The sequence below is a fragment of the Talpa europaea genome (assembly GCF_964194135.1).
Source record: "Talpa europaea genome assembly, chromosome: 9".
In the NCBI taxonomy this organism is placed as follows: domain Eukaryota; kingdom Metazoa; phylum Chordata; class Mammalia; order Eulipotyphla; family Talpidae; genus Talpa; species Talpa europaea.
The window spans coordinates 104704797-104731641 of record NC_140076.1 but is presented as its reverse complement, the minus strand read 5'-3'; the positions used below and the strand labels follow the sequence as shown (position 1 = coordinate 104731641).

The 26845-nt window shown below is 36.9% G+C and overlaps 1 protein-coding gene across 6 annotated transcripts in view; it reads right to left on the bottom strand.

Moving 5' to 3' along the window:
• Positions 1–26257, bottom strand: part of NTNG1 (netrin G1) — a gene marked incomplete at both ends in the record, with an annotated part of 297916 nt that extends 271659 nt beyond the window's left edge. For all 6 annotated transcript variants that reach the window (XM_084243681.1, XM_084243679.1, XM_084243682.1 and 3 more), the window contains one exon: positions 26012–26257. In XM_084243681.1, the coding sequence (XP_084099807.1) occupies positions 26012–26257 (246 nt within the window). The remainder of the gene's footprint in view (positions 1–26011) is intronic.
• Between the last annotated feature and the right edge of the window lie 588 nt (positions 26258–26845).

Here is a 26845-nt window from a genome sequence, read left to right as displayed (position 1 = left end):
CAAACATCAGCATTATGCCAGGAAAAAGTTAATGCACTTTTTGATCCTTTTTTGATTATTCTAGACAAAGAATAATAAGATATATCACTGGGTTTTTGTGAAAAACAGAAATAAAATGTGGCATGAAATTCTCCAAAATGCCATCATTTATTAGATACAGAAGACTCAAACCCAGACACCATTTAATTGTTTTAGTGATTATGTTAAAATGGTAGTTTCTGTTTGTTTAGAAGATAGAAATCTCATCTTTAAATAAAAAAGTCCTGACATCTTTCTGCTGCGGAATATAGCACATACTACTTTTTGTGATACATTAATGCTGAACAGTACTCAATTTCCTCTTCGAAAAGTAATATCCAGGAGAACAATGCATTGATTAATCAGAATCAGAAAAGTCTTAAGGAATTTTAATGGGATGTAAATTCAAAGTAGAAACGGAATTTCAAAAATCAAATCTCTCTTCCAGGATGGAATGTAGAGGATCCAAATAAGGGATCAGGAAAGAAAAAAATAAAGCAGTAACAATAAAGTAAAAATCAAAATCAATAGGCAACTAAAAACCAGAGACAATCTACGGCTGGTAGAAGGGAATAAGATCAAAACAGGGGAGGGAAGAGCAGAAGGGACTATGGTGATGGTTTATGGGTGAATGGCTGGTGGGAATTTCATGGGGACTATAACCAGATGAAAATGCATGCATTGTACAAAAATGAAGAATGATGTAAAAATATATATAAAATATTTTTTTAAAAGAAAGCCAATTTAACATGGGCACAAAAAAAAAGAATAAATACTCAATGTGGCACAGAAGCCACTTAATATTTGTTTATCTATCTTAGGTGGGCAAGTATGAGGGCTACAACTTTTGCATTACTGTGTTTTACTGCTCTTAATAAGAATTTCTTAAACATCTCATACTATTTTCACCACATGGGGATGATCTTCCTTAAGATCTGGAGAGAGAGAGGGAAAACTTTCAATTCCAAGGTATCAGGTATGCTGGAACATTATTGAAAGTTTCTGGGCATGACATATAATTTTTCAAGCAAAGAAAAGTGTTATGGGTCATATTTTGCTGTCAAAGAAACTTTGGCCCAGTTCTTTACTCCTTCCCTACCCCAAGTAAAAAATGTACCAGGTTATTCAATTTATCTATTACTGAAAAAATGAAACACCAATCCCTTCCAACCAGAGCTTTGAAATTGGTATTTCTAAGAAATCACAAGTCTCCCTGTGTCCTAGGCTAGACTATATCCCAACCATAGAAATAAATAAAAGAGCACAAAGGGAAGAAAGGAACAAAGCATAAAATGGAAAAGATTTCTAGAATAGTGGATCGTGAAGAGGTTTTAAGTCACACTGAAAAAAAAAATGCATTCTGGCTGGATATATTTCAATAAATTCTCAACAACTTCTTGATTTTTCCACAAATATCACATAATTACTTAGAAGTGAAGTGTAACTTCAATTCATACTATAGCGCTATTATAATCTTGTGGACTAGTTAATTTATTACAGAATTCTCTTATACCAATCTCATACCAATCTGGAAACAGGAAAGTCCTCTGTTTTGAATGAGGTGATTTCTCTAGAAAGGTGGCAGTTCTCAAGAGTCAAGTTCATAGCACAGGGATTACAGAAGGCCACCGAGGGTACTACCAACTTCTGTACATTAGAATTAGCCCCAAGAAAAATTATTTTCCTACATTATAAGTATCCTACAAAGTACCCATTGCTTTAAAAAATGCTAGGGTGGGTTGGTTTGTTTTTCTTGTTTCCCATTTTTCAAGTATAAGTTAGTGAATTTACATTTTTGAAAGCCCCTAGTAAAAGGATGAGGGACAAGGAAGGCAAACCACAATCAGAATGATTTTATACAAATTCCATTTCCTTTCAAGGCAGCTTTTAAAAGCACAGTCAATGGTTACCATAGTTGACAAATGCCTGAACTAAATGACTGGTCACTTTTCTTTCTTAGTGACAGTATAGTTAAGATGATTTTGAATCTTGGATGCTGGCATTCTGACTTCACACAGTATGGCATACAGGCTAAATATAAGGAGTCTAGGGCCTCCCTGGTGGCGCAAGGGGTTAAGCACTGCCCTATGAAGCAATCCACAGCCTCTGCAGCATGAAATTGATCCCCGGCTGGCCAGGGAGCAACCCACATGGTGCAGGAGACATCTCCTGTCTGGTCCACTGCTCCCCCTCAGCAGTGTATTTCAGTAGATATGCCTATTCTGCTCCCCCGTCTGTCTCTGGTGAACTCCCCCTGCTCACTGCACCTCTGACCTACACCCCAGTTCTTGTATGCATAAATAAATAAAAATAAATCTTAAAATAAAAGATTCCCTTGGCCTCCCTGGTGGCTCAAAGGGTTAAGCAACACACTATGAAGCAATCCGCAGCCTCTGCAGCACAAGTTCCATCCCTGGCCGGCCAGGGAGCAACCCACATGGCACAGCAGACCTCTCCTGACTCACCCGCTGCTCCCCTCAGCAGTGTATTTCAGTCGATCTGCCTGTTCTGTACCCCACTCTGTCTCTGGTGGATCCTCTCACCCCCTGCATCTCTGGCCTGTACCCTGGTTCTTGTATGTATAAATAAATAAATCTTTAAATGATAAATAAATAAATAAGCAAATAAATAAATAGATAAATAAATGGAGTCTAAAACCTGACTGCCAAGATCTTTGCTAGTTGTGTGACTTTGGACAATCCCATAACTTTTCTGTGACCAACCTTCCTCATTTGAAAAATGGGGCAGTAACAGCACCTCATTACTGGGACTCCTATGGCTAACACTTTAAAAGTTCTCACAATCGGACCTCCCCGGTGGCGCAGCGGTTGAGTGCTGGGTTGTGAAGCTGCTCGCTGCCTCTGCAGCGCTGGTTCGATCCCCGGCTGCTCCCCGGCCACCTGGGAAGGGTCCCACATGGCGCTCAGACCTCTCCTGTCTCGCCCGCTGCTTCCCTCAGCAGTGTATTTCAGTAGATCCACCTGTTCCGCTCCCCATTCTGTCTCTGGTTAATCCTCTCATCATCCACACCCCTGGCCTATACCCCAGTTCTTCTATGCAAAAAATAAATTAAATTAAATTACTAAAATAAAATCTACCATCATCATTGCTCAAAAAATAATAATAAAATAAATCCAAGCTGCTGGTAAAAGTATTTCTATGTCCCAAGTGAATGTGAGACTAGGAAATTCGGGGTGACTGCAGCCAGCCTTCTGCGACCTTATTCACTAGGACGAGGTTAATCATCATCACGTCCAAGTCTCCAGAAATAGCCTGGGTCTTCGGGGGTTGGATGGGCATATGTCTGTGAGTGGGGGTAGGAAATGGGATTTAGAGCTATAAATGCAACAGGTGGGGTGACAAATGCTGAGGACCACAGCAGTCACAGAGCCCCATGTGGACTTGGCACAGGAACCGGGAGTCTCTGAGTCCCTGCTGCAAGACACAATGACAGATCAATGCAATCTGCTGAGAGCAAAAAAGAACCCAGTGACTCTGAGGCAGCCAGACACCTGGAGGGAAGAAAAACCTGAGCCCCAAGTCCTAAACCTCCTTTTAGTGTCTTCTGGCAATACCTTTGAGAAGAGGGTGAAAGTCCGTGGAGCAGAGAAAAGGCTGCTAACTAGGAAATGGAAGAAATGTGATTCCCAAACTCAGAGCTGGTGCAGAATGGAGAGAGAAAATTAGGACGTGTTATGGTTCAACATTTACACAATGAGAACAAAAAAGGAAAAATATTTACTGAGCATTTTAAACATCAATAACTCAGTCATTAACATTTTTAAATATTAAAAGGGGCACAGAGTGTGGTATCGATTTGAAATACAGAAAATGTCATGCTATAAAGTGCATCTGGTTTTAAACTGACAAAGTAAGTCCAGTCAATCTGATTTTATCACATACTAAGGGTTAGACTTGAACACAATGAAATTTTGACTTATTAAAATGTGGGTTGGGGACCTCCCCTGGTGGCACAGCGGTTGAGCGCTGGGCTGAGAGGCTGCCCACAGCCTCTGCAGTGCTGGTTCGATCCCCAGCCAACGGCGAGGGTCCCACAAAAAAAATGTGGGTGGGGGGACACTAAATATTTGTATTGAGAGCCCTATGATTAATCTCTTATTCTTATCAAAGAGCCCCCCAAAATAAAAGGGAACTATAAGGCTAAATATAAACTTTAATGTGAAAAACGGATACACACATTTGATTTTGTGGTCAGTGATGCTAACTTGTTAAACTAGAATGTGTTTTCTAAACCTGACCTATAAAAGATAGCCTTAAAAAAATGCATAAATGATACCAAATGTTACATCCAATTAATTAATTTCCATCTGGTTTTGATTATTAGCATCAATAATTATATTCAATTTGTATTTATTTATTAACCTTAATGATACTCTATCTGCCGTTTAAATATTACATTTTATTACCAGTATCATCAATAGTAATGTTTTTGCTTATAATTAGTTGATTTGTCATACATTAAGATTGCTAATGATAATAATCCTATGAAATCATCATTCATAAGATGATCCTAAAGATAAATAAAATGTTGCACGGATACAGAAATTTGTCGCTCAATTGAATTTGGAAGTATGACATATACATAGTCAAAGTAATAAAAAATCTTACTCTCTAATATAATTTTTCAGCTTCACTTCCTTTATACCTTTTCTTATTCAATGAAATTCCTATTTTATTTTATTTTTTTAAATTGTACTCTTAAGGGCCTTCCTGGTGGCGCAAGGGGTTAAGCACCACACTATGAAACAATCCACAGCCTCTGCAGCATGAGTTCGATCCCTGGCCAGCCAGGGAGAAACCCACATGGCGAGGTAGACCTCTCCTCTCTCGTCCACTGCTCCCCTCAGCAGTGTATTTCAGTCAGTCTACCTGTTCTGTTCCCTGCTCTATCTTTGGTGGAACCTCTCAGCCCCCGCATCTCTGGCCTGTACCCCAGCTCTTGTATGCATAAATAAATAAATCTTTAAAAAAATTGTACTTTTTAGAAAAAGAAAAATAGCAGATGGTTTCACTTATAGGAGGAATGTAGCAGATTAAATAAGGGATCAGGAAAAAAAGTAATTACAATAAGTAAAAATCAAAAGAACGGGCAACTATAAACCAGAGACATTCTGCAGGCGGGGGAGGAGGGAGTTGGATCAAAACAGGGGAGGGGAGAGCACAAGGGACTATGGTGATGGTGCACGGGTGAATTGGTGGTGGGAATTTCACGGGGACTATACTCGAGACAATAAAGCATACATTATATAAAAATGAAGAATGATGTAAAAAAATACATGAAATAAAAATTAAAAAGAAGAAAAAATGTACTTTTTAAAAAATTTATTAAGGTAATATTGATTTGTAACACTATATATGATTTAGATACACAGGTTCACACCTCTTCAGATGCACGTCGCCATACCACACTGTCCTCTACCACTGTCCTCCACCATAGTCCCCTGGGTTCCTCCATACTTTGCTCTCTGCTTTCTGCCTCCCCTTCTGGTAACATTAATTCCACAGCTAAATTTCTAGAGTTTATTACTGGCTTGGATTTGACTGGCCCTTTGTTTTGTTTCTCTATATTCCATATATAAGTGCAACCATGCAATAATGAATCAAATGGAATTTTTGCTTTTTTCACTTAGCATTCTCTGCCAATTCCATCCATGTTGCCACAAATGGCAGAGTGCATCTTTTTCTTTATTGCTGAGTAGTCCATGCATAAACATACCATATCTTAATCTACTCCTCTGTCCTTGGGCACTTAGGGTGTTTCCATAACTTAGCTATTGTAAATAGCTTTTCAATGAACAAGAAACCTAAACAGCTAATCCACTCTGAAAATTGGTATCTTTGTTTTCCTAAAAAGCAGGTGTGATGGAATTTCTTGATGTATCAATTCACTATGCAACAGCCATTGGTCATTCAAACATTAATCTAGCTGTTGCTGTGAAATGAACTTATAGGTATAATTGAAGTCCACAGTCAGTTGACTTTAAGTAAGGGAGACTATCCTAGGTATTTAGGTGGGTCTGATTCATTCCTTTGAAAGGCATTAATATGTATCTCCTACTAGCTCTTCTTCCCTGGTTGCACTTTGACACAGTAGTCTATGTCCAGGTAGCATGGGTGTTGTAGCAGAGACAAGAGAAAGTGGAAAGTCCTCTTGCTCTAAAGTAGATACTTCACCATTTAAAATTTCATTATAAGATAGCCATTCACTTATTTGTGAGCGCCTATAAAATGCACATAATTCTAGAAAAGATAACAGCATAAACTATTCCTATTTAAGCTCTCATCAGTAATGGTAGGGATAGTCCCTCTTGAGGCACTGAAAAGATAAAAGCCATGAGGGAGAGCTATAAAGGCTAGAGAGCAGGCAATGAATGGAAGTATTACTGCCTCATAGCTTGGTCAAGGGTCAGTCCTAAAAGAAGCAGAATTAGTTCTTCTCAGGCCTCCCAGGTGGCTCAGGGGGTTAAGCACATCACTGTGAAGCTGTCCCCGGCCTCTGCAGCACAAGCTCAATCCCCAGCCAGAGAGTTAACCAACATGGCCCAGCAGACCTCTCCTATCTCACCCACTGCTCCCCTCAGCAGTGTATTTCAGTCAGTCTGCCTGTTTTGCTTCCCACTCTGTCTCTGGAGAATCCTTTCACCCCCCGCACATCTGGCCTGTACCCCAGTTATTGTATGCATAAATAAATAAATTTAAAAAAAAAGAATTAGTACTTCTCCATCCAAATTTCCTTGAATTTCTACTCAATGATGAGCACACCTTCCCCAGGTGGCCAAAACCTAGTAGGCATGTACACGCCATAGGATTTCCTCTCAAAGGGACAATTCACACCACATACCTGGAAGCTCGAAAATACTCTTTCCATTCTTTACAAATTCTATATACTCAAGAATATGGTTTGCTACATCGATACAGAGTCAAACAATACATGTGTAAATTTGACTGAAGTTTTAGTTTCCCTGAACCAAGAAATGTAGATATAAGTTTGATAGGTAAAGAAGGCTAACCTAAATATGGAGGATTTTGTGATGATTTTATGTCAAAAACATGGTGCATAGTTGAAACTAGCAAAAGAACAATTTTTCAGAATGTCATGAGATTAAAAGAAAATCTAGAAGTTTCAAGATATTTCTGTAGATTTTGTTGCTGGGTCGTTTCTGGGGGGGCGATGCTCATGGTAGAGAGACTGATGGACTATCCTGATTTTGGAGGAGTAAGCCAAATAAAAGAGAGATCAAAGATATTGTTTAGATAGGAAAAAAATAGAGACTCACTTGTTCTTATGTCCATCAAGAACACAGCACAAGAGGATTATTTTAAAACAGCATTACCATTGGGTTTATTTTGTTGACCTTGGCAAATGTCACCTCAAAGTTGTTCCACTCTTACTTTCCTCAAGGGAACAGAGCTGTTCATGAACAGGTGTGGACAGAAGCACACTGTCAAGTTAAAGGAAGGATATTGCAAGTTTCCACTGAGAGAGAAAGATTTCAAACTGCCCAAAATATAAAAAAAGAAATAGGATTTGCATGTCAGAAAAATACCCTCCTGGACATGGTGCCTTACTTCATAGATGAATAATTAATTATAAATATCAATTTAGAGCACCTAGGGCTGGAGTCTTTTTTCCTTGATGTTATTTTTAAATGGAAGTGAGAAGGTGACCAATGATTTCCTGTGTTAATTGTGGATTTCCATTAAAGACAGAAGAAATGCCAGCTGAAGCAGCATTGGAGAATTGCCTTGCCTACTTCAGACTAGGAATACCTGAATAATATTCTAGTTTCACTGTGACACTCCCATTAGTTACACCATGAGATTGCAGGCCACTATTCCTCCAGAAATCTCAGCGTTCTTTTCTAGTATCAATTTGTCGATAACCCAATGCCTCTGATCCTGTGGAGCCCAGAGAAATCTGTTGCAGCATTATTTCTGAGGAAGCCTTTCATAAGCCTTATGATAACCCAAACCAAAGAGCATCATTAATGACCCAGGTTATTTTGCCAAGTGCTGACTTAACTAATTGTTCTAATTTTTATTTTAACCCAGGAGCAATTTATTTACATCTTCCTTAAATTTACTCAAGCTCTCATTCAATTACTAAATTAATACATTTTATTTACTTAGATAGCACCTGGTAGCATATACTCAACCAAAGTTCATTATAAAATTATAGATGTACAATAATCCCACATCTGCATTTATTAGTTATGGTGACTTAGAGGAAGTCATTTAATCTTTTCAAATCTCAGCTTCCTCATTCATAAAATGGGACTTTCCACTCATACATTAGGGTGACCGAGACTCAAAATGCAGAAAATCCTTTTTATTTTTGATACAAATATGAATTGCTAGTATAATAAATCTGGAATTTGAATTTTAGAACACTTGAGGAATTTTAACTAATATATGGCATCTATATTATATATATATATATGACATCTATATTATTATATAAATATATATAGCCAACAATTTAATATTCTGGGGTAAATGTGAAACCCATGTTCTTCATTTCGAGATAGACTCTTTTAGGATTAAGTTCAGCTCAGTGTTCATGCATGAGTTCATGAGGCTTAAGGATGGTCATGGGCACACTCATGGAGTTAGGATGATTTGTTCTGGAACATTGCAGAGCAAATAAAATAAAAAGGCATTTAAGCAGTTTTATAAATGTTTCATATTGGAAAACAATGGTAAAACCCATAGTCTAGTGTGCCAGTGAAAATGTCATATGGTTTTGAATCAGTATTTTGGGAGAAAAGGGAAACCTGAGGTTTGAGCTAAGATTATAGAAGACCCTCTAAATTAATATGGTCAGGTTAAGTTCCTTGTATCGGAATTTGATGTTTCCTAAGATTATTCTGACTTTCCCATCTCTGAACAGGGACACTTAAACCCACAGAATGTAATGACAGTGCCAGTGGCTTTGATATTTACTCATCTGTCATTGTGTATTGTACATCTCAACTATATAGGTCTCATCTCTCTAGAAAAACTTTTGGGAGCAAAGATCTAGATGACGTCTAGGGACTCATATATATTAAGAGTAACTTGTGCTGCATTTTATATATACCAAAATTGTTTATTTCAGATACTCTTCATAAAACCATGCAAAAGAAAATGGAATCCAAAAAGTTTAAGAAGGTAATTTGTCCAAAATTAAGCTCCAATAAGTATTTATTGAACAGAATCTTTCTATCATTTATTAAGTACCTAAAATTTGAAAATAAATACATAACAAGTATTATAGTAGTTTTGGATAGCACTTTTCCTTATTTTATACAGTACTTTGCATTTTATAAAGCACCTTCATCACATGACTGTGTTTAATGATTGATGGATTAGAGAGTGAGAGAGTAGGTCATATGTAAGAAATGATGATGATATTCTGTAGGAAAATATAAAGACAGTTGAGCTGGATTTAGAATAATTCATGGATCATAGTCATAACATTTGCTACTGTGGAGATAGAGCCACAAAAGGAAATTATTTTGAAAGGGAAGCTTAAGACAAGGCTTTGCTTGTTTCCTTAAGCTGGAATGTCCTTTCTTTCTTCTTCCATCTCAGAGCAGTTCACTGTTCTCTCAAAGCTCAGCTCAAAGGCCATCTCCTTTATGAAGCTATCATTGATCCCTGAGTCTGCAATGAATTGCTTCCCTCTGTGTTCTCATAGCTCTGTCTATATAGCTCTAACATAGCATTTATTTCTTCTTCTTTGTAAATAGTTGTTTACTTTATAAAGCTCCTTGAAGGCAGATGCCAGTTTGTTATTTTATCTCCTGTTATGCCCAGCACAGAGCTCCACAGAGCAAGGGACTCCATAAACACTCAGCGTATTGAACTAACTAACTGGAGAGGCCACCACTGAGTTAAAGAACTAAATACTCCCACAAAATATCCCAGAGGGTCACCTTCTGGTAAATTCTGCAGGAGGTTACTTTGACATCAGAAATGATGACAAAGACAGTGAAAAGAAGCATCGAAGTGGTAGAAAAGACTATTGAAGGACAATAATAAAAATAAAGAGCTCAGAGTTTAAGAAATCCAGCTACTAGAAGGATTCTTCATTCCATGGTTATATAGTAAGGGTTCACTGTTTACCAGGCACTAAACTAATTGCTGGGGACATGACAGAAAATTCTGTTCCTGTCCTTAAGGAGTTTTGAATCCAGTGCAGAAAGCAGACATCTATAATTGTAAAATGAAGTTCTGTGTGTATAGTAAGGATAAATATGTACTACAACATGCAGTTGTATGTCTAGTCTAAGAAATCTGTGTTGTTGTTTTTTTTTTTAAAAGATTTATTTATTTATTTATACAAGCACTGGGTACAGTCAGAAGTGTGGGAGGGTGAGAGAATTCACCAGAGCCAGAGCGGGGAACAGAACAGGCAGACTGATGAAATACACTGCTGAGGGGAGCAGCAGGAGCGGCAGGAAAGGTCTGCGTGCCATATGGGACCCTCACCAGTGGCCGGGGATCGAACCAGCACAGCAGAGGCTGTGGGCAGCTTCGTAGACCAGTGCTCAACCGCTGCGCCACCAGGGGAGGCCCAAGAAATCTGGTTTTTAAATCTTGCTCTAAAAATTAGTTTCAGTAAAAAAAAGAGGTTAGGGACTATATGTTGTGGAATAATAATGTTATTTTACTATAGGAGTTTCAATAATAAAGTTGTATGCTTAATAGCTCTGGTCATATACATATGCAAAACCCTGGCATCGCTGAGCAAATCTAGATTGTGACAACATTCAGACTTTCCTCTAGAAGAATGGGCTTTATTTTCCTTTCACCACCAGTAGACACAGTGGTGATGCTGCTCCTTAAGACCAGCATTATGACTGCACACTCTCATAGGAACAGCATTTATTCCTTGAAAAATTTATCATAGTAGTGGTCACTGGTATACTTGTTTATCATGTTTCTCCCTGCCTTGATCACAAGTTCCATGAGGTTAGGAAGCATGTCTGTCTTGCTCATTTTACATCTCTAACTCAGCTCATTTTACATCTCTAACCTTGCACATTGTAGGCACTAAATTTATTTATTAAATTTGCTAAATTAGGACCTCCCTGGTGTCGCAAGGGGTTGAGACACAACCTATGAAGCTGTCCGCAGCCACTGCAGCACGAGTTCGATCCCCAGCCAGGGTCCTATCCACATGGCACCGCAGACCTCTCCTGACTCACCCGCTGCTCCCCTCTGCAGTGTATTTCAGTTGATCTGCCTGTTCTGTTCCCCACTCTGTCTTCTGGTTCGTCCTCTCAACCCCCCACACCTCTGGCCTGTATCCCAGTTCTTGTATGCATGGATGGATAACTTTTTAGCAAAAAAAAATTTTAATTGGCTAAATTATTAAAATTTGTTACCTTTGTTACCAATACCATGAAAGTTAAATCTCTGTATAATCTGCAACAGCATTTCCCCTGTGGCTCCACTGTGTGACCTTCATTGTAGGATGCAGTGTTTCCCACACAAGGCCAAGTTATAACTCTGAAATCTGAGTAACACACAGGACCCCCACACACAGTTGGGAAGATTGTGTCCATCACTAAGAAGCCAAGCCAAGTCGTAGGTGGAGCTGAGATCCAGCTTACTCTTCCCCACTCCAGGCCATGATATATAGTTACAGTTCTTGGAAGGAAACAGAACTTCTTCCTATTTCACATGGTCAGCCATCTGGAGAATGCAACTTGCAGGTTGCCTTAATTGAACACACTATCTAAATATTATGTGAGGAGAGGGGGAAAATACTATATAAACCAAAAAATGCAATGGAAACAAGAATTATGGGCCAAGGTTTCACCCAAAGATATTATGTTATACATCAGAAGTACAGTGGCAATCCCCTGGTTTGAGGTAGGAGATAATATGGATAAATAGGACAGCCAGAAAAATCCATTTAGGACTTAGTATTTCCTTTTCCCACACTAAAATTTCTCTTACTTCAAAACCTCCACAAGAGTCAACAGGTTGCGCTCATTCAATGTTTGATACTAAAATGATCATTTAATTTATGTTCACATATTTTGTTGACTTTTTTTGTTTTTATGAGATGTTATGATGTTGTCAGACTTGTCTAGCGCAGTTTTTAAAACATTGGTCCATTATCATCTCAGTGCAAATGTTGTTGCGTCCGTGAATGATTATTTTAATATTGGGTTATTTAGAAAATATTTCATTTACCTTACAACCACAGTTGTGAAATTATTTTGATTTTAAATACCTGGCTTAGAGCCAGAAGCTCATAAGCAGTTAGTTATTAGATGCCATTAGTAACATTCATAAAGGCGGACAGTTCACAGAAAGGAGAAACCAAAGATTCAGACACCCAGAAGATCCCTTCAAAGCAGAAAATGAGAATCAAAATGACTTCAACTTTTCAGCAACAGAAACAATAATCACAGTGATAAAGATAATTAATATTTATCAAGCCCTGCCTATGTGCCAGGCACTGTGATAAATACATCATTATCTCATTGTTGCTCAGACAAAGAAGTAAAATAACTTAAGTTGGAACTTGGTCCTTCAAGAACTGTTTGAATACAAATAAAATATCCTCAAATGTAAATCTTTGTCCAGGTTAGACAAGCCCACATCAGAATATTTGACTCTAAATATCCAAAACCAATGAGCATCAATAATAACTATTGTTAATAGTGATTCAACAGCAAAAAGCATGGAATTTAGAGAAATAAATGTCTAAGACTTCTCCCCTACATAGAAAGGGCTACTGGTCCTTTCTTAGGAGGACATAAGGAGGTTAAAGCCTTACTCTCACTACCCCTAAAACAAAACCTATATGTCCCAAACTAAGCACTAAAACATGTCCTCATCTACCTACACTGTCAGTCTACATGGAAATTTCCTGGCTGTGCTTTTAATTGGAAATGGAACTCTTCTCTTGCTGTCCAAATTTATTACAGTTACACATCACCCTCAGGTTTTCATCTAGGAGACAAGTCATTCTGGTGATGGATGAGGCAATATTTATATATCATCTTGCAAAGTAAGCAAGGAGACTTTGAGTTTAAAAGCACTATAAAGCTATTGTTACAGTTTGTAATGAAGACAGTGATTTTGATAAAAAATTATATATAGCTAAATTTTTTAAATAATTTTAAAATTATGATTTTTATATAAATTGTACATGTTAGAGTATATCCTTCAGTGGTAGCCAGATGCAAGATGCCATTCTTAAAATTTGTTGCCCTCTATATAAAGATAAAAATCAGGGGGTCTCCCTGGTGGTGCAGGGGTTAAAGTCTCAGTGCTATCAAGCTATCACCAGCCACTACAGCATGAGTTTGATCCCGGGCCAGGGAGGTGACCCACATGGCACAGCAGACTTCTCCTGTCTTGCCCGCTGCTCTCCTCAGCAGGGTATTTCAGTAGATCTGCCTGTTTTGCTCCCCACTCTGTCTCTGGTGAACTTTGTCACCCCCACACCTATGGCCTGCATCCCAGCTCTTGTACGCGTAAATAAAATCTTTTTTTAAAAAGGTAAAAATCAAAGAAGTTTGCTTATAGCTCTATATTTATTTCTGCAAATTCCAATGCTTCTTCCTGTTGATTCACCATTATAAATATTTATCAGTGGTGCTCATATAACTTCCAAATGATTTACTATTAAATAATTAAAACAAATATGGAGATTTAGAACCAAGTCACATATAGACATACAAAAAAAACCTGAGTTAATTATGACTAGCATGAGAAATCATAAAATGAGTGTCCTAACAGCTAAAGGAGTAAGAGAAATAGTTTCTTAAACATTTTTCACTAAATAGCAAGAGGAATCATATGAGTAAACAGAATAAAATCAAATGTAGAGGTGAATCTTATAATCTGTTGTTAAATATGCAACGTGGCACAATTATAACCCAACAAATTGGCTTCTAGAGAAACATCTTAGGAAAAAATGCAATAAAAGATAACAAAACTTTTGTTCATGTGCACCAAATACAGGTAGGTGTGAAGAAATGTCTTGCAATTTATGATTTAATTTTAAAAAATCTTCTGATTTAATTTAAAAAATCATAACAAAAACAAGCTTCAGAAATCTCTACTAGTGAAGAGTGTATTTATACAATGGAATATATTTAACATCCTAATATGAGTGAACTAGAAGATCAAATGGATAATATACAAATATAGTGTTATAGAGCAATTCTTACACTACTATAACATTTAAAAACCCTGAACCAAAGCCGTATTTTATTTATGGATATACAAGCTTGGTATAAAAATATATAAATACATGCACAAGAAAGAAATATGCCATTACTAAATAGTTTGAACCCCTGTAATAAGTTCAATGAAGAAAAGTTAATCAGGTTGAGGGAATGGATAAAGAATACAGAGATTTATTTTAGGTAAGGTGGTCAAATAGTTGTCTTTAAGAAGAGTTTTTAAGCAGAATAAAAGGTGGGAAGAAGCTATGGGAAGAGATTGAGAATGTGACCCAAACAACTTAAACTGAAGGGGCAAGAATTAACATAGTTTTATGAGAACATCAACAAGTTGCAGGTGAAGAGGACTGAGCAAGGGGGGAGTAAACAGAATGGAGGTCAGAGAGGTCTGTGGGGAACAGCTACCATAGGACATCTCAGGCAGTAGTAAGGATGTGGAGAATTCTTGATGGGACACATAGATATGGAAGGAAACAGAATGAGAACTGATTGACTCAGATTCTTAAAATGTTTTATATGTATATATATATATTATAATTGCACTATCTTTGTGTATTGATCATACATTTGTATATTATTTTACATTAACCTATATTATAACATTATCAAACACACAAATTTGATAATAGAGCAAGGGTAGGAAGCAGGGAGGCCATTTTGGAGGTATTGTGGGAGCATAGCTTATAGATTAAGCTAGTTAGGACACAGTTGTCAGCAGTAGAGAGGGTAAAAATGGTCTAATCTGGGGACACATTTTGAAGCTTTAGCCAACAAGACTTGTTTGTGTTATGAGAGATGAAAACTAAGGAGGATTCCTAGATATTGTATCTTGAGCATCTAGATAAATATAAGCAGCTGTTTACAGACATGAGAAAGACTGGATGCAGAACTGACATAGGGAGAAGAAATCAGGAGTTCTACAAAACATGCTAAATTTAAAATGCTTACTAGACATTCAGGTGCAGACAGCATGGGGGCAGTTGTCTATATGATAACAGTTGTTACTGATATTGTAATAAAAAACTCAAAAGCATCACTAGTTTTTTCAACACCTCACCCACAAGAATATGATTTTGTTAACTAGCAATAGTTGTTGACTTATTATTCTGGTTTTATGGGGACTACAATATGTACTCTGTTCTCTATGATTTTTAACAACTTATTTCCATTTTTATGAACACGCTAATGGAAAAGAAAACAGGAAGGGAAACAAACACTCTTGATTGGTTCTCTTATCCCTGAATGAAGACACTCATCACATAATGTGTATTTCCAATATTCTATAACTGTTTACAGAATCCAATTTTCTGAGGTTATTTCAGATAAAAGGCTTTTTAAATAACAAAATCATTGTATTGTAGCTCATAGTCCAAATCATAAATGTGATTTTTAAAAAGGTTTTGCAATGGTATTATCTTGCATACAACAAAATAAAATTAGAGAGGAATTTATAGGAGAGTTTAGGAGTGGAACATGCATGTCAGACTGCTGGGGTTTATATCCTGTTCTCTCTATTTTGTTGTAACAGTTACTTAACCTCATGCCTCAATTACTTCACCCATTAAATAAGGATAATGATAGGACTACAGATTGCATGAACCAACAAAAATCAAGAGTTTATATAGGGCATAGCACAACGTAAATTCTCAATATCAGCTTCAAATATTATTTTCAAAAATATACCACAAGTTCATTTCAACAAGCATGCATTAAGTAGAGTTGCCCCCTTCATCTGTGAGGGACACGTACCAAGACCCCCAATGGATATCTAAAATCATATACCATCAAACCCTATCTACAATGTTTTTTTTTCCCTATACATACATACTTATGCTAGTTTTATTTATGAATCGGGCACAGTAAGAGATTAACAGCAATAATTAATAAGAACAATTATAACAATATACTGTAATAAAAGTCAGATGAATATGTTCTGTCTCTCAAAATATTTTCTTTTATGTAATATTTTCAGGCCATGGTTGACCTTGGGTAACTGAAACTACAGAAAGCCAGACCACAGATAAGGGGCGGGGGTACTATACTACAAGGCGATCTGCTGTATTGGGCTTGACTAACGCAGTGACCCCACTGAGTCAGACAGTAGATGCACTGATGAACATGCTCCCTCACATGACATATAATGTTAGTCTTTCTAAACTTTGAAGTCAAAACCCATAAGGAAGGTGCAGGCATCACAGTCAATGTCAAATGAACAGACTATCTATTGGTCCATTTTCTTTGTCATAACACATCCTCATCTGTAATTTCTGCTGACCATATATGTTGGATTCTTCTCCACTCAGTGACAGAATTGTTTGGAAGAGTATTTGATTTCTTCATTTTATCATTTCCAAGAAGGAAGAAAGCAAGAGCAAAGATATGAAAAGTTACAGGTGATGGTGAAAAATCATTGTTCAGACATTACCTGATGATATCAGCTGCTGGACTTCTCAATGGACATCAAGCTTCTAGAACAAAGGACTCTTTCTTTGTACTGAAGCAATATCCAGCACCATTCTTCATTTAATATTTTAGAAGTCAGCTTCAAAGTAGGTCAAAGACTGAAAACCAATTCTGGTTTCTTCTTCAGCTTACATCTTTAATTTTCATGGAACTGATGTTATGTGAATCTATCTGTTCCCAGCTAGAGAAGAAACTTACAACCTGCCAATCTCAGTAAGTTCTTTTCCAATATTATGTGTGTGAAACAACTTTCATCATATCCGCCTTACATAAGAAGAGAAATTCTGAAGTCTAAAAATGTCACATGAAATACTAGTCTGTCCATTGGTTTGGTGAATTAAAACCCAAGCAGATTCTACACCAGTTGTTTTATACAAAGAATATGTTTCAGATTGTGAATGTTTTCAAGAGGACTAATTCTAAGCCACTCACTTAGGAGAAGTGACAAATTTTCAAAGTTTTTGTACAGGAACAAAAGACATGAGGGGCCACTGAGATGGATCCTTCCTAGCCTAAGATGAAGACTTTTAGACACTAAAATCTAGTGCAAGAAAATGTAAATTTTCCACAAAATGAAGGGTCTGGAAAAGCCTCTGACCTAAGGCCTGTTCTGGAAGAAAGAATAGTCACAACTTTTAACTTGATCAAAATATAGAGTCTGTTTAAAAGATCCAAATAGAGACATAATTTTAAAAGGTAAAACTATACACACACACACACACACACACATTGTTGACTTCAATATAAAAGTTAAAAAGGGCAAAAAGCACAATGGAGTAAAACCACAGCAAGTAGGAGTAAGAGAAATTTAAGTAGCCAAGGAATATATTTAAAATATTTTTTCTAATTAAGTAAATAAATATACCTTTAAAAAACAAAATGTCATTATCACTTTCCAATATGTGTCTGTATGGATGTCAAACTTAAAAAAAAATCACCTTAGTGGAAAAGTTGGTAGTAGTAAAAATAAGGATTATTTTATCATTATCTTTTTTATTTAGTAAACCACATATTTTCATTCATATGCTAAGGCCTTCTATTAGAAAGTCAGTTAAGAATATAATGCCCAGTACTGATGAGGATGTAGTGACTAATACATTTTCATAAAATGCTGTTAGTTGTACAAATTAACTTTTTCTGGAAGACAATTTGATACTACTCACGAGACTTAAAATACAAGAACCAAGCATGCTAAATGCCTATAAATAGAAGACTGATTAAAGAAATATCCATATGGCAGAATACTACATAGCAGTATATACCAAAAACGTTGAATTTTCTTTTAAAGATTTATTTATTTATTTACGCATACAAGAACTGGGGTACAGGCCAGAGGTGTGGGGGTTGAAAGGATTCATCGGAGACAGAATGGGGAACAGAGCAGGTGGATTGACTGAAATACACTGCTGAGGGGAGCAGTGGGCGAGTCAGGAGAGGTCTGCTGCACCATGTGGGTCAGCTCCCTGGCCAGGGATGGAATTCATGCAGTGGCTGCGGATAGCTTCATAGTGCTGCATCTTAACTCCTTGTGCCACCAGGAAGGCCCCAAAACACTGAATTTTTTAAAATTATACAATGATGGGCATAGAATTCCCTGTGTATGCAAGTTTCAAAAACAATGGTACTTATCATTTGTGGATCACAATGTATGATTTTCAAGTGTTTCTTAATGAGGAAAATATATCAGAGGGCATAGCACACAAAAAGGGTAAAGAATGTTTTAGGAAGTTTTATTTTGATTGTGTGTGTGTGTGTGTGTGTGTGTGGATAAAGGTGTGTTTACTGAGTTCCAATATAAAATGTATTTCTCATTGTAGATCAATTTAAAGCAAGTTTTAAAAGCTTTAAAGGTTACAAGGTGTGATTTGGTCATCTTCATCTTGTGGCTCCCAAAGAGGTCTTCTGATTTGCTCTCCACCATGTGGCATCACTGAAAATGAGAAAAAGAGAGCAGGGACCAGAAAGATAGGCTAGTCTAAGTTCCACACCCTAACTCCAGTCCCATATCTCTTTCCCTGTGATTGACATAATGTCCATTCCACTGAGTAGTGACTGCATCCTTGGGAACACAGGAATGAGCCCTACTCTTCAGCTGCAACCAGACCCAATACAATAAGCTCAGCATTTCCAAAACTTATGCACTTAATATGGGAGGTTTTGTACATGGGACAAGAAAACTATGTTTAATAAAAAAAGACTACTTATATATGTTCATCAAATCATTAAAACCAATAGGGGAAAAAAGCAATAACATGAAGTCATCAAAATGGGTATATATTTAAATAAAATATTGTATATACACATAATAAAATATTTATAGCTTTCAAATTCACCTTTCCTAAGAATATATAATGATATAAGGAATTGCTAAAAACAAAATAGGGCATGAAAACAAAGATGAAAAACTTAGATGTGATATGATATTCCAGTTTTATAAAACAATATGTATGTATATACATATATATTTAGTGAGAGATGTTAAGAAATATGGCAAAATGATTTTTTTACCATTTACAAATTGTCTACTTGGAAAAAATATTTTTAATCACACATGGGAAAAAAACCCCTATAGATGATTTTGAGCATCAGAGCTCAGAGTAGATTTTGCTTTTCCCATCTCTCTTTGAGAACATTATCATAAGGTGCACAAGTGCTAATTTTTCAAGTTGTCTCTTAAGTCACAGCGGAAACAACAATTGACAGCGCCGTAATTAGAGTTCTCAAAAAACAGGAAAAAATTCTGGAAACTCAAATGATCAATTAATCTGTTAAAAACATGTTATTATTAATTTGTTGCCTAGGAATACAGCAAATGCAGCGAGGTAGAAAAGCACATAATGTATACTTTGTTGAGTTTCTCCTCTGCATCAGAGCTCACAAGGGGTCCTCCCACATATGATCTCATTTAATCAGTAGCCAGAATACGGTAAATATATGAAGCAAATGTGCAATGTGCATATGCGGGTATAAATGAATAAGATGTAATAAAGTGCTAAATGCCAGAGCATAACAAAGCACATAGGCAGGACCATCATATGGATGTTATATGTATGCATTACCCATACACATATCTGCTACATCAAGACATATATGATACATATGTGCATATTATATGTATGTGAACACACCCTGATTTAAAAATCAGGTAGAGTAACTTGTGTATGTATAGTTAAAAGGTGAAGAGAATGATATGAGTTGAAATTGGCACAAAGTGTAATGAAACTAAGTGCAAAGAAATACAGATTATTCCAAGCAAGACGAATGTCTTGTGCTTGTACTGGTAGAGGAAACACATGACAGCAGGGACTTTCATCTGCTAACCCTGGTCCTTAAAGTGACAGGATCAAGATACAGTCAAAGACCCATGAGCAGGTCCAAAGTTGAGAAGAACAAATACCACCACCTTTAAAAAATGTCTGAGAATATGCTTACAAGACCCCAAACCAATGTAGACCAGACAAGTTATGACATTTTTAGAACATAACTTCCCAAATTTTGCAAATGATGTTTCTTTAGATTTCAAGCAAACAAGGTTACCTCTTGGAGAACCATAGTAGGTAACAAAATGGTCCATTATATGGCAGTTATTATTTTGATGTCTCAAGTTTCATCTTTAGAATTCTTGCATTTACATATTCAGTGAAGTGTTTCTCCTAATGTTAGTATAAATTGGAGCTCCAGGCAGATGAGCTATGCTTACCCTATTCAGCATATTCTAACACCTATGTTAAGAAATACATGTGTGTGTGTGTGTGGATGCACACAACACCTACACACATATACATTATGTCTAAGTCATCAGGCGCTATGATTTTTTTTGTTTTTCTTCTATCCTACCAGTTACAAGAAGTCACTCTAGCATTCAGCAAACCTTACTAGACTGACATGTAAACACTCTACCTGCATTTACTCCACCCTGCATCTTTCTTATCATTTACAGACACTGCTTAGCATCAGGCACTTGGCTACCAAAACAATATTTTCCAAGTGCCCCTTTGATATGTAACAAAATAACATTTATCTTTAAATTCTGGATGTTGTGCTTACTTCCCTGCTCCCCGGTTTTCTAGGCACACCCTTCTTCATATTAATTTTGCATATAACTCCTCCTTACTGCCTCTGGAGGCAGGGACCTATGTGAAATGATTTTGTTTCTCACTAACAGTTGTCTGGAATATTATCTGTTAAACGTTACCCAACAGAGACAAGGGCAGATAAAGAATACTGGCTGGGAAAATGAATTACAAGGTGGTTTTAGGATTTGTGAGCCCTGCCATAATCTTTACCAGCTCCCCATAAACTGTGCATGCTACCCAATGTAGCTTAAACACAAATCCATTAGTCCCTTTCCATTCAGGTGGCTAATCCCTAAGTCCCCTGGAGATAACAAAAGGTCCTTATGGAGAATAATGGAAAGTAAGTTGTATATATCCTGATTTAGAAATCAGGTAATGTACTTCTGACGTGGATGCAATAGATAATAAGGAGCTATTGTAGCCCCTCAACAAGGAAATACTTGATATAGTGATATAGCAGAAAGACGAATCTTCATGGAACTTAATTCATTGCAAACACAAATCACACTTTTCTAAGAAATAAGTCTAGCTAATGAACTAATAACAATGAAATGTTCATAATAAAGGAACTGAGGGTTTTAAACAATTCCATTCTGCCATAATTAAGGGATAAATCAGTTCAAATGAAAGATGTCACTGTTATTAAAACTTCATTTATTGAATTATGTTTCATGTGAACAGAGTGTATTTTTAAGATTATTCAGTTATCACATAAGTCAATGTCATTTCCAGTTTTGGGAATTGATATTAGTGCCTAGTCACTGAAAATGTAATTGAGCTTATCAAATTAATTTCTCAAAGGCCACCTGATAAGTGTCAGATGGCAACCTGAGCTGATGTCATATCAGAAATTTAAGTTTGTAGATAGCTTTACAAGAATGTAGTCTCTCACTCCACCAGTTCCCTTAAAATCTTAAAACATGAAGGTTTTCCACTACTTTCATAAATTCCACTTGAACATAATGAGATACACTCTATCCACAATACTTGCAATAATTAAAGTTTTTTTCTTAATAAGGGGACTATCCAGAAAATGCACAATGTTGAGTGATCATTAATAGACCTGTTTTGGTGCTTGAATAAATGCTCATCAAGAATATAAGCAGCCATTAGTCAATTTCCTGAAGAAAATCCATTTTCATTTCAAAATCTGACACAGTATTTAGGAAAATTATACATTTTCTTTCATTATTTCAGTAAACATAATGAGGGTATTGCTAACGATACTTCAGAGTACTTTATTTTCCCCTTTTTTTTGTTTTTTGTTTTTTTTTTTTTAGTAATATGAGTCTACTTGTAATTAAAGGCATGCCGCATTAATGATGCCGGAAGTCTCCAAGGGAAACATTTAACATTTACCTCATATTATTATGCCAAAATTACATACACAGAAGTCTTTTTAATAATCTTTGTTTCCTAATTTAGTTTTGATTGGCTCTGAAATCCATAGCAGCACTCAAGGGCTCACATTTCTACAGTCATCAGCACTTCTGAGCCATAAATTGTACAAACGTACATGACTTCTTCCATCTGTAGGTTTCCTTTCAAAGCTTCTGTTTAACTTATCCAGAAAATTAGCTGCAGGCTGGAGATAATTGCAGATAATTTTGCCATTTTTAGGCCACTGGGGTGCTGCATGGAGATATGACAGCTAAGTTTGTCTAAACACAAAGAGCAAGTCATAGCTTTCTGTTGTCACTTCAGCTTTACACACAGGTTCAGATCTTCCTGTTTGCTCTTTATGCAAATTGAAACAAATTGTAGTTGCTAGCTGATCTGTGTTTTCTGACAAAGCTGTTCTACCTGAAGTTTTATGTAGCTAAAAGAAGGGACATGATCTATACTATTATCTCAGCCTAAAATAAACTGGTTAAACATTTTCTACCCTTTAGACTCATCCCCCTCGACAGAGATAATTTTAGCTATGAACAACTCAAAAGAAATAGATTAAATTAAAAAGCAGCTATATGGTCTTGACATACACAACACATAAATATACATGTACATATATTTAAAATAAAATAATTATATCTATATAATACATGTAATTCCCCCCTATTCTACTAGCATAAATAGAAATAGCAGAATTCCAAATGCTGGTACTGTTAATATACAAAGATTTAGAATTACTAGATGTTAAAGAATTATTAAATAGGCCATTCAGATGAACAAGCAGAAATCTATTGTTAAAGGGAATTCTTTGGTTCTTTTTTTACCTAAATCTCACTCTAAAGAAAATGCAGCATTCACGGATGGCCAGTGGCATATAACAATGGAATAAATGCAAAAAGCAGCAACACAAACTCCAAGCATTGCCGGTGAACTTCAACTTTATATAAACTAACTTGACTATAGGAATTACAGGGTGTATCTCTGGCCAGCTGTCCCCTCGGTGCTCAGAATTGATATAGTCACATAACGAGGGTGTCACTAGCTGAGCAGGTGATTACTGAAACCATTTTGCAGCAAACATTTACATATAAGGGCTAAGTAGTGGTGGCGCTTATGTGGCAGCTACCCTGATGTAATGGGCCATAATAACTCCGAAGGAGCAGATATAGATGGCGTGTGTCAAGGAGAGGAGAACGTGAAAGTCATAACACAAATGACTTTATGGGTTCCCATTAGACCTTGGGCTAAGGAGCACCTAAACAGGTCTAATATGACAGCATCCTGAGAAGCTTTACAGCCTTGTCAGGAACCCTTACACTGAAGAGTTTTATGGAAAACCCCAAATGTCAGAGAGGAAGTGTTGCTATATTAGTCCACCATCATTGACTTAATATATCCATGCATACAGAGTGCCAAAGTATGCATTTAAAAGATAGATTATTGAAAGGTATGCCAATCATGTGCATATTAAAGAGGCCAAATTATGCACTGACAGGTAACATTTCACAAATTTACACTGTCCTTGGAAAACAATTCTGCTCAATGAAACACATACCCCCCTCCAAGGCCCCCAAATATCTGCATCATAACAAGATACAGCCTTTTGAAAGACTACCCTATAGAGTTTCATATAAACATACAAAATATACATGTCACCACACTTGAGAAACTGAGGAATTCTATTTTAATTGCTTTATTTCTTTTGGTGTCTGACATCACTTAGCCAGAAGACTGTAGGAAGAGGTTTGCTTCAGGAACTTAGACTATGCCTCTGTAAAAGTTGCCATAAGAATAAGGGGCCTTTTACCACTCCAGATGGGAGAAAGACATGCTGAGGGCACCAAGTAAAGCCTTCAGCGTGACGGTCGGGAGCTGTGCTGAGCTGGCATTCTCATGCCAGAGGCTGATATCAGAGAAGCTGCACATTCACATCATACCCCAAACATACCATCCACGGCCAAGGCAAGTAGGAACAGCACTCTAAAAAGAATATTTGCTATTTTACTTCAATCCATACATTATTAAACAATTCCAGAAAGGCATATTGCTACAAGTGTCATGCAAACCAATATATAGAGCTAGGGTGGTCTTAGTAACATGAAGATGTGGCCCAGAACTCATTCTCTGATAAAAGGCACGGAAGATTACACGCCCTATCATCTGAACAGCAATTTCATCCCAGATTTGCAACGAGATCTTAAATTTGACCTTTTATGAGAGATCATTAAAGACCTTCTAGAAAACCACCAATATCTTTGCTCTTTTACAGGTTCATGATAGTTCTGCCAATGTGTTTGTTTAAAAATCCTCTTCTGGAAGTCTCTGATTTCTACAACACAACTTTGCAAAGCACATACCTGTTTCCCAGAGAGATGGGTCCTCTTTTTGAAATATTTAGTCTTTCGGGCACTTTAGTCATAGTGACACCTAATAGCCAAGCTCTTTTTCTCACTCTCCACAAAATCAGGTTTAGACTATAATTCAAACCAGTCCCCAAAGGCACTTCTGAAAAATGGCAAGCCCTTTGCTTTTAGGTGAATACACTCTTTATTGCTCAAAATTGTTTCCTGTTACAAAACCTTTTTCCAGTGTTCGGTCTAAGATGATCTTATGTTAATTTAACTCACTGGGGACTGTGAATAGATGCTACTTTGATTAATAGTTTCACTATCTTGAAAATGCCAGGCCAAGTTCAAGATAATAAAGTCAGGTAAAAATACTATTAAAATCTGCCATTCGATTATATGTGCTATGTGGAGAAAAACGGAATCATAGGTCCTGTATCAAATAAAGACCACCTATAATAAAATTTTTTAAAATGACATAAACCAAATGAATACCTTGTCTAAATTCTTTAACACACCTACTTACATCATTTTAATCGCCAAAGTCTTTACTAATACCTTACAGGTATATTTTCAGCAATATCCACAGTGAAAATTCAGTGTGTTACTCCTTTTCACAGAGCATTTAATTTTCCACCCAGGAAAAATTGTACACACACCATGAAACTATGAATTCTATAAATTTGATTATCAAAAGGATAGTTTTTAAAATTTGTATGTCCCACTCATTGTTTTTCATCAAATGTTTCAATATTCCTACAGTCATCTTCAAAATACTTATAGGAAACCGCAGCTCTTGAAAATAAGGGGCTACTTGAGTCAACAAATAAGATGGTTTTGGAAAAGATCGCATGGTAATTTTGCCATTTTTAAGCCACGCATGTGCTGCATGGAGATATGACAGCTAAGTTTGTCTAAACACAAAGAACAAGTCATAGCTTTACACGCAGGTTCAGATCCTCCTGTTTGCTCTTTACGCAAATTGAAATCAAAATAGGTCTCCTAAGTGAGGATTAATCACAATGGCTTCCTGACAAGGAAAGCATGAAATCTAATTGAGCTTTGAACAATGGGACTTGGGCTTGAACTTATATAGATATGTGAAAACACTTTTGTGATTTTAAAGTTGATTTCCATTGGATTTTATCCTTAACATAACACATAATGCCTAATCATATTCCTGATCTCCAATCTGAAATGGAAACTTCAGCTGGCCTTTTCCTTTTGTCATTTATATACAGCGCACACCTGTCTCAGTGAAACCTTTAGTTTGCAGAAAAGCAGAAGGTACTTTTCAGAACATCGATCACACTGCATATTGTAATCCAGGTTATACAGCCTCCACTGAGGATGAAGCTAACCTGTTAGCACAAATCTGCCACCTGCAGACTCAGCTCGCTGCACGAGTGGAGTCTTTAAGCTCATCCCATTTGGACACGTCTATGAATGAATACACATGCCCCACTTCATGTGAAATATTCAATTATAAAGGTTGTCTCACCATTGCACAGAAAGTCTCAGGAGGGTCTCCACAGGTAATGTCTGGAGGATCCAGTTTCACTTTCAGATACCTTGTCATGTCTGTGGATTCCGGCTGACAGGCCATGTAATCCCAAACTTTCCCTTCTTCTGTGTAAATCTGAGTCTTACACACGTCATAATGTCCCCACACCAGAGGGTAGGGCTGCATCACCGAGGACACTGTAACCCAAAGGGCATGAATTGATAGGAATCTTGACAAATACATCTCTAAATTCTTGGCAATCTTCGTGGGAGCTGAAGCAGGGTTTGCTTATCTGAGATCTATGTCTATTTTATATATACATATACGTCTCTATGAAGGTAGGTCTGTATATTAAGAGAGAGTGAAGGAGAGAAGATAAGCCCTCAAAGCAGGTTCCAAAACTAAAAGTAAAGTGGGTAGACAGCGTGTGCCTTCAGGTACATTAAGGACTTTGGTGGAAGCCAAACATGCTTCTTGGGTATGAGGCAGTGACAACTTGTAGCTTTTTCGTTGTCCTAGAACATGTCTATTAGACTCGAGTCTAGTTTGGATTTTGTGAAAGGTGTCCAGTAGCAGGTAATGATTTAGCAAAGTGATGGCTCTCCCCTTGTACATCCGATAACCCTGGGTGATCCTCAATGTTCACAGCTCACAGGGGATGCTCACAAGCAGTGACATATCAGCCTCCGACGCAAAAGGATGAGAGTCTGTAGCCTGGTGTCTGTTTCCCATCAATCATTCTTTTCTTCTGACACCGACACCCTTTCAGAAACAATAAGAGTAAGAGTTATTGTCCCAGAATCAGTGCATTAGAAAATGTATGATATGTTG